The 9,511-nt window shown below is 36.6% G+C and overlaps 1 protein-coding gene across 1 annotated transcript in view; it reads left to right on the top strand.

The window, feature by feature from the left end:
* Positions 1 to 7,122, top strand: part of LOC107741574 (protein lifeguard 2-like) — a 9,392-nt gene extending 2,270 nt beyond the window's left edge. The window contains exons 5-12 of the mRNA XM_016554328.1: positions 565 to 618; positions 742 to 792; positions 925 to 964; positions 2,205 to 2,242; positions 2,353 to 2,440; positions 2,584 to 2,679; positions 6,622 to 6,675; positions 6,800 to 7,122. Coding sequence (XP_016409814.1) covers positions 565 to 618; positions 742 to 792; positions 925 to 964; positions 2,205 to 2,242; positions 2,353 to 2,440; positions 2,584 to 2,679; positions 6,622 to 6,675; positions 6,800 to 6,949 — 571 coding nt within the window. The 3' untranslated portion in view covers positions 6,950 to 7,122. The remainder of the gene's footprint in view (positions 1 to 564; positions 619 to 741; positions 793 to 924; positions 965 to 2,204; positions 2,243 to 2,352; positions 2,441 to 2,583; positions 2,680 to 6,621; positions 6,676 to 6,799) is intronic.
* The last annotated feature ends 2,389 nt before the right edge of the window (positions 7,123 to 9,511 follow it).

The raw sequence follows: 9,511 nt of genomic DNA, 5'->3' as shown, positions 1-9,511 counted from the left end.
AATCATTCTGTTATAACATAGTTGAGAATCATCTTTATACAAAGTTTGGTAAAAAAAAAAATCCTGAAAACTAAAAATGTATTGGTGATTTTAAAAAATCTATTGTTTTTGCCTATGCATGTTCATTCATGTCTTTTTATTTAATTTTTTAAATTGAGTCCCGATGTCCTCTACCGAGGACATAGCATAACTTATGAATGAAATATCATTTTTTACTTTTTTTTTACTTTTTTTTTTGTGCTCTAAACAATGTAAAGACATGAAAAAAAACTATTTTTTTCTATTAAATCTCCTGTGGCTCAGTGGTAGAGCGTTGCGTTAGCAGCGCAAAAGGTTGTGGGTTCAATTCCCAGGGAACAAACATACTGGTAAAAAAAAAAATTATGTATAGCCTGAATGAAGTAAGTCGCTTTGGATAAAAGCATCTGCTAAATGCATAAATGTGAAAATCTTGCTGACCCCAAACCTTTGAACAATAATTTATGTTATGAATCAATTATGTGTAAGCATATTATATTTCATATTGACTATTTGACACTGCTGACCCCTTTCTGTCTGCTTTAGTGCTCCAGTGAGGATGTACATTCAAACACATCCTGTTTTATACTCCTGGTCCAAGTACGTGAAACTACAGTTTAATCAGTAATTCAAATGTTTACTGCTTTAAAATGTTCATCACTTGGGCATTTATTTCAGTATACTCACTGGATCTGTAACTCAAGCTATGTCTGTGTTTTGCAGTCTTCTGTTTCTTGTCACATATATCTCATTGGCTTGCTGCGGTGATTTGAGGTAAGTCAATACACTGTTAATAAATTGCAGTTGTGGTAATGTACTGGTTATACACTCATCTCTATATGGAAAATAATTAGGAAAACATTATAATATAATATTGGCATCCGTCTTTTCATTTCTGTATTGCAGAAGGCAGTTTCCATGGAATCTTATTCTTCTTACAATCTTTGTGAGTATCAGTTTAAAGATACATTAAAGGAATAGTTCACCCAAAAATGAAAATTTGCTGTAAATTTACTCACCTTCTGGTCATCCAAGATGCAGATGAGTTTGTTTCTTCATCCAGTCCACCAGTTAACAAAAAACTGCGTGTTTGTAAGAAACAAATCTATCATTAAAACGAGTTTCAATTCAAATCATTGCTCTTGGCCAAAATATGAGTCCATAATCCATAATAATGTAAATCCATAATAAAGTCCATCGCCTGTTGTCCTCTCACATCAAAAGCCACACACATATTTGTTTAGAAATATTTTATACGGTTTTCAACAGGAAGCAGGAGCAATGATTTGAAATTAAAGACGTCTTGATGGATTTGTTTTTTACAAACACATTTATCTTTTCACTTCACAACCCGTTAATTGATGGACTGGAGTGGTGTGGATTACAGTCACGCCCTTGGACTGTCAGTGTGTTTGTTTTCCTCCCCATGTGTTCCCAGTTACCTAGTTTCTCCTCTGTCTAATTAGTCATTCCGTTCACCTCTGTTTCCCCAATTATTCTCGTTGAGTTGTGTATTTATAGTGTGGTCTGCCCCTTGCTTTCTGTCCGGTGTCTTACGTCATGTTGTGCTACTCCGTTGTTCCTGTTAGCCCTGTGTTTCCCTCCTGGATGATTAAAGACTCTCGTTTTGAGTAAACTCCTACGTCTCCTTGTCTCATCGCTCCTCCAGTAGGCAAATCGTGACAATTACTTGTGGATTATTGTGATGTTTTTATCAGCTGTTTGGACTCTAATTCTGACGGCACACATTCACTGCAGAGGATCCATTGGTGAGCAAGTGATGCAATGCAAAATTTTCCCAAATCTGTTCTGATGAAGAACAAAAAGAAAGAAAAAAAAGAAAGAAATAACCAAGCATATTTTTTCCCTTTTGTTTTTCAGGGGGGGTCTATTCCTTTAAAATGTCATCCACTTTGAATTATAATTATACACTTACATGCTTAAAACAGTCCATCACCACAAGTAAAATGCATGTCAGCCTTCGGTCTTAATTAATTTCTAGTATTTTAGAATTTCTAGAACTTATGTCAAACTTAAAAAAATGATGAATTTCATACATTAAAAAGAATTACATTGCAATTTACATTTCATTAATATAATTAAAATAATATTAATGCATTTACAAATGTTCTTTTTTCCCCTCTGTCATTTATTTCCATGCTTCTCTGAACATCTTGCAAACACAGACTCTGAGCATGGCTTGCATGTTGGGTTTTATCTCTAGGTAATGACACATCTGTTGTGTGTGCATGCTTTCCCAAACATGATTTTCTAAATTCCACAAGATGTTTAATTTCTGCTGAATGTAACGGTACCTTTTCCTGCTTCTGCCAGTTTCTACAACACCAAGTCTGTAGTGCTGTGCATTGGCGTGACTGCCACAGTGTGTCTGTGTGTCACCATCTTCAGCTTTCAGAGCAAGGTGAGCAACTGCCAGAAAAATACCAATAAGCTTTTTTAGTGAACATCAGTGTGTTTTATCATATTGCTGTTGCCAATGATATATACACATCGTAAAATACAATAATATTCCAATTCTAAAGTGTTGTGTTTTTGTCTCTCTAGATTGATATCACCTCTTTCCAAGGTCTTCTCTTCATTCTGTGTATGGTCATGTTTTTCTGTGCTATTGTCATGGGATTTGTGGTTCCCTTTGGCTATGTAAGTATCCAAAAATATAAGTAAATAAAAGAAAAGAAAAGATTAGATAAAAAGAAAAGTTTGTCAAGACAAACTTTGATGTTGGCTTGAGAAAGCCTGAGCTGAAAATTTGAATTAGTTTTAAAAGCTTGAAGCAGTTTTTAGTTTAAAGTAGTTTTAAAAGCTCAACATTTAAAGGTGTTAAGGTCATGCCGTCTCTCTAACTACGATTAACTATGAACTATTAACTACGACTTTTGCCTCAAACTCCTAATTGCTGCTTATTATACTATGTGGCTGTTGAATGCTTGAATCTGATTGGTTGACAAATGTGTGCAAAAAAATGGTGTGCAATTATTTTCAGCGAAACGGACGGCGAACGTAGTTCCAGGCAAGTCTCGACAGCATTACGAGTCCATATCACTTCGCCAAATTATTTAAGTTATTTCAAAGGTCCTTACAGCCTAAAACAGCAAAAGAACCAAAACCCAAAACGACACTGAACAAGCAAATATTTATAGTAAACAATAGGATAAAAATTACAAATTATTTCCATGTTTTTGCCACGAAACATGTTATTATTATGTATTTATTATGTATTTATTATTACGGAAAGCACATACTCTCTTTCTCCCGCTCTCTCTCCCTTACAAACGCACAGCTTATTATACTATGTGGCTGTTGAATGCTTGAATCTGATTGGTTGACAAATGTGTGCAAAAAAATGGTGTGCAATTATTTTCAGCGAAACGGACGGCGAACGTAGTTCCAGGCAAGTCTCGACAGCATTACGAGTCCATATCACTTCGCCAAATTATTTAAGTTATTTCAAAGGTCCTTACAGCCTAAAACAGCAAAAGAACCAAAACCCAAAACGACACTGAACAAGCAAATATTTATAGTAAACAATAGGATAAAAATTACAAATTATTTCCATGTTTTTGCCACGAAACATGTTATTATTATGTATTTATTATGTATTTATTATTACGGAAAGCACATACTCTCTTTCTCCCGCTCTCTCTCCCTTACAAACGCACAGACATACAGTACTGACACACACACACAAACGGAAACATACATGTGCACAGAAACGTGTTGTCAGAGCTGCTCTACAATTTTATCTAGGGCTGTGTATCGGCAAGAATTTGGCGATAATATACGTATCACGATACAGGGGTTGCGATATGATATGTTGTGATATATTGCGATACTGTAAGCAAGACAATATATTGGGATATTTCTTATTTTAGGAATAGGAGAATAGGATATAATTTTAGCTTGCTACTCAACAGATCCGGAGCTCATTGACAAATATCTTATATCGAAAGATGCGTTCCCTTTACACAGAGTGCGCGTGATCGCGAAATCGAAAGTGAAAGTGAACAACGCGAGCGCTCATTCAAAAAAGTTTTAAATACTCCCCATTGATAGCGGCTCCCTGATACGCGAAAATTATATGCAATATTAGAATGTTTGCGGGAGCGGGCGGGACTGGACAAACCTTGCAGGAGCGGAACACACACGTTTTCACTGTTTAAGTTCAGAGGTAAGAAGACTGCTATAAAGCGGTCGGGATATAAACTCAAAACGAAACAACTGCCATAAATCTTGTATACATTAAAAATAAATATATATATCGATATTGGGTTTTTGAGAATCGATACTGTATCGCCAAACAAAATATTGCGATACTCCCGTGTATCGATATTTTCTTACACCCCTAATTTTCAGTAAAATATTTCAATAAATTCAAAGCTACATGTAATTTCTCATTAGCGAAATACTACGGCACTGTTCATGAAGCAGATGAACTTACATTTTCACTATTAGTAGAGACGCTGCTACTGAACACTGTTGAGAGACACAAACTCACAGACGTAATTCACACATGACTAATCTCTCTCTCTCTCTCTCTAAAAACTTCATTATTAGTCTGCTATTAAAGGCTCAAGCCTCTGTTGCTAGGACTAGGGCCAGATTTACCTCTTGTGACATAGGCAAAAAAAAATATTAAAAAATGGGCCCCCCTTATTAATATATAATATTACCACCCCAAAACAGCAAACAAAAATAATGATATATCATAATGATTACTATATATTCACTAATTGCAACACAGTTATGGTTTCCGTGGATTACGACGTTCATCCATTGCGTTCAGGCACTGAAGATTCAATATAGTTCTCACTTGTTTTGAGAACAGAGAAAGACCATTTAATTAAGTAAGGAATGTTGACTGGAGTCATGGCTGCATTACCACCTCGGGTGTACATTATATTTCTAATAATTCAATGGCCTGGACCTCAAGACATTGTTTGCAGATGTTTTATTTCAAGACATTTGTCATGTTTTTGTCCTGAAAACTTGTGTGTTACTAATTTCTTATGCAACCATCCCAAACCTTCCATTGCTAATTCCAAAATATCATGTTAGAGCTGATAAAGGAGGCTTGAGCCATTGAAATGGAGACTAATGCTCATTATTAATGCAGTCTAATGCAGATTTTAGAGAGAGAGAGAGATTAAGCATGTGTGAATTATTTGAGTTGAATTATAATTTTTTTTATTGTAAAATTATTATTGTACTAACAGATGAAGAGACGAATCTCTAAGTTTAACTGCTTCAAGAACAGTAAAGTTACCACCTTGCTACTGAGAAATGCCACGTAGCTTTTCAGCTGCAAAACTATTTTGCTGATAAATTTGCAGGCCAGTGCTGACAAGTTTATGTTTATGTCTCTGCGTTTGTGCGTGACTGTACTGTATGTGTGTGCCTAGGGAGAAAGAAATGGCGCTTTTCCACTGCATGGTACAGCACGGTACGGCTCGGTACGATTCACTTTTGGGGGGGTTTCCACTGGGTACAGTACCTGGTACCTGGTACTTTTTTTAGTACGACCTCGGTTAGGGTTCGCCCACTCTAAAGCGGTACTGAACTGCAGTGGAAACGCAAACCGTGCCGAGCCGAACCGCGCCGTACTGAGCCATGCCGAGCGGAGTCGTACCACGCAGTGGAAAAGCGCCATAAGTGTGCTTTCCATAGACTTAAAAGGTGGAAAACATGGAAGTAGTTTTATCCTATTGTTTGTTAAATTTATTTGCTCAATGTCGTTTGGGGTTTTGGTGCTTTTGCTGTTGTAAGTTGCCCATGGTATAAAAATTATAAATATTTCTCTACATTGTAATTGGGCCCCCCTGGACTTATGAGCATAGGCACATGCCTAGAATGCCTGTGCATAAATCCGGCCCTAAAAATTATGTTTTAGAATTATCAACTGAGGTGTGTGATGAGATGTGTAAGAAATTAATCATACTCACAAGAGCGTTTTAAGGAGAAAAACCTGACAAATGTCTTTAAATACAACATCTGAACAATATTTGAAGTGTGGTAACCATAGTATAAGTGGAATAATTGACTCCGGTCAATTGAATGATTAGAAAATAATGCACACCCATGTGCATTATTTCCTAATAATTCAAAGGCCCGTCGTTAGTTATTCCTTTCTTAATAGTTAGTGAGGTAGTTGTTAAGTTTAGGTATGGGGTAGGATTATGGGATCTAAAATATGGTCAGGCATAATATGTCCTTAATAAGCAATTGTTACAGACAATTAAGTAGCAATGTTTTCATGTTGCTAGCGTATTTTGATAGTTTGATGGCTGTAGCTCTAAAACTCTAGGAGTTATGGTCAGAAATGTTAGTCTCAGGAGAAGAATAATTTTAAGTTTAAACAGGATAGCAGTATGATGGCTTTCTCAAATCAACATAACTGCAGCAGCACCTGAACACCTCACTGAGTTTTCCGCTCAATATACCAGACAAAGTTTGGTAGCACTGTATTTTATTATTATTATATATTTTTTTGAGTCTGGCTAATAATACCAGTCCTAATCTGTAAAAAAGCATTAAGAGTCCAAATAAAGATTCTAGTCACTTTCTAACGGCTTTGTCTTTTGAAAGGTTCCCTGGTTACATGCGGTCTATGCCAGCATAGGAGCTGTTGTCTTCACGATGGTGAGAAGCAGATTAGTCAAGAAAGGATTATGGTTTTAAATTATGATTATTTGTCATGTGATTAAGGTGATATAAGGTCGACTGACCCGTGTCTCTTTCTCTTCTCTCACTTCTTCTGTCCCAGTTTCTCGCTTTTGATACACAGCTGCTGATGGGGACCAAGCAATATGCAATGAGTCCTGAAGAATATATCTTTGCAACACTCAGTCTCTACCTGGATATTGTGTACTTGTTCACGTTCCTGCTGCAGTTGTTTGGTAATGGGACAGAATGAGCCATAGATTTGTCGTAATATTGTCCGTCATGTACAATATCGATAGCTAATGTTTCAAACTGTTTTGCAACCTCAATGTTTTTAGAACAACACGTTGCCTTTTATTTATTGTTAGTTTTAAAGAAAATCAACTCTGTAAGAATGTTTTCTCAGGTACTGAAATATGCACTTCATGAGTTGCACCTAAACATGTGTAAGATTAAAGTACAATTACAAATTAAGATTAAAAATGTCCATCAAACCTAGGCTTTTATCATGAACTATTGGCTTAAAATGAGCTACAAAAATGAAGTATGGCCTTTTGCTTATGACAAATTATTTTGTTTATATTACTCTTTTGTGTCAATGACAATTTTCACTCAGCTGGTTGTTGAAAGTTCAGATAGTTGAGTTTATATTAAAGGGGTCATATGAGGCATTTGTTGCATCCAGTGGGGACATAATTACTGATTATAATGACTTATACTGTCTTTTTAAGCGTTTCGTTTAGTATTGCGCCGCGTAAACATAAAACCATGTCTGCATTTGTGATCGGAGAAACGACAAACAACAAGCGCTACTCTAGACTGCTCAAAACTCGCATTTGAATCAATAGTGGCAAATCCTTTAAATATGAAAACGTACTTACAGACTGTGAAGTGAGGAACAGCTGGTGGGCTTGAGAACGGCGCAGCCGGCGGATTTGACGAAGGAGCGGCCGGCGGGCTTGCGGCAACCACATGTGATGACCCCGGGCTGGACTCCGCTTTGTCCACGGTGAAAGCCAATCAGGCGATTCACAGCGCGATGTTGATGTATTTCCTCAGCGACCTGCACGGATCAGCTCTATGCATGACGAAACGGATATCCTCCTCTTTTGGAAGGCCAAACAAAGTAGTTTCGCTTTCACAACGAAACACACAGCATCTCCACGACATGGCGGCAGCGGCAACAACAATACTACAGCGAGAATAAAAGTTACGGCTTCATTCTTTGTGTGAACATTTGGGCGGTGTTATGAAAATCTTCCACACAGTGACGTAGACATGTGGGGGAGTGTTTAAACGAGGTGTTTTAAGAGGGTGTGGACAAGTCTTAACTTTTATAAAGAATATATATTTGGATTTGAGACTATAGTCTTTGCAACTTTAGGGATCTTATCTATGCACGAACAGCTTGTAACACTCCAAAGAGAAAGGAAAATTTGAAATTGCATCATATGACCCCTTTAAGCTCTATTATTTTCATACCAATAATCTGTGTATTTATTTTTTTAAATAAATGTTATGCAGTCATTAAGTGTTAAAACATCTAAACCCTGAATGACTGAATATTCTGAAACTCTGTCATATAAATGAATATCACATCATTGTGAGATCATTCATTTTACAATGCATTGTAGTATTGTAACTTTGACATCCTAACCTTTTAGATAATAGCTTTTAAAGTATTACTTTAAAAAATAAAAATGTAAAATTACGAGTTCTCGTTACCTTGCTAATGGATATGAGAAAGAAACTATGAATGTCAGTACACAAGTTTAATCGCAATGAATTTGTAGTGTTGTAGTGTAATGTTTACTAAAAATAAATAAATGAACAGTGCGAGGGGTCTTGTGTATGTGTTGTGTATGTTTGGATTTCAAACATATACTGGTCAGAAATCTGAATGCTCATGATATATGGGCAATATCATATAAGCAGGAGAGCAATCTAGCTATATATCAGCACGGCAATGATTCAGCTGTAGGCACGATGCCGCAGGGATTTCACAAATTGCTTTTCTTATCTCTCCTTTGCTGAAATTTAGAGGGTGACCGATTGATCAGTTTTGTTTAGTTCACAGTTAACATCCTCTACATTTAATTTAATTTAACTTCCTACCACAGGGGCGCCGCTAAAGGGGGGAAAGTTAGGACGATTCTAAGGGCCAACACACTTTTGGGGCCCCCAGACATCTGTTTTATTAGCAGTGATAGTATGAGTAGTAATGCAATAGAAATTATAAATGTATCTACCCAAGAGTTATAAATAAAACTAAATTACGGCTTATTTCTGCATTTCCGTCAAAATTACCCCCCCCCCTTATCCATTCACTGCATGGTTTCGTCCTGTCCTACGTAGAATCACTTAGTGAGATCAGATGTCTTTGAGTTTGACGAAGATGTATAAGTCCAGTCATCAAAATATCTAAATATTTGTGGATTGGAAACAAATGGAAAGCTGACAAGCTTGAGCTGCAATTCTATGGATGTTTTGCCCGGCAGGTCTTTGAGCCAGTCACATGACTGAAAACTATGAATTGTAGCCTCTAAATTTGATAATGATCAACACCATTGATTCGAAGTGCCAACAATGCTTTGTAAAGCCTTTTTACCATGCCAGTAAAGCTACTGGAATCTCAATTTACCAGTTGCTGACTGCGATGCAGATTTTTTCAAATAGGATACACATCTCGACCACAGAACGTCTCTGTTCATGGTATATAAACACTCAATTCTATGTTTTAAAATATTGCCCTGGTCACATTGAGCCAATATTTTTTCTGATGACTTTTGTGTGACTTATCACGCTGTAGCTAGTA

The sequence above is a fragment of the Sinocyclocheilus rhinocerous genome, unplaced genomic scaffold (genome assembly GCF_001515625.1).
Source record: "Sinocyclocheilus rhinocerous isolate Xijiao unplaced genomic scaffold, SAMN03320098_v1.1 scaffold3362, whole genome shotgun sequence".
NCBI lineage: Eukaryota > Metazoa > Chordata > Actinopteri > Cypriniformes > Cyprinidae > Sinocyclocheilus > Sinocyclocheilus rhinocerous.
Note: the sequence above shows the minus strand (reverse complement) of the source record. Positions and strands in the feature narration are given on the sequence as shown.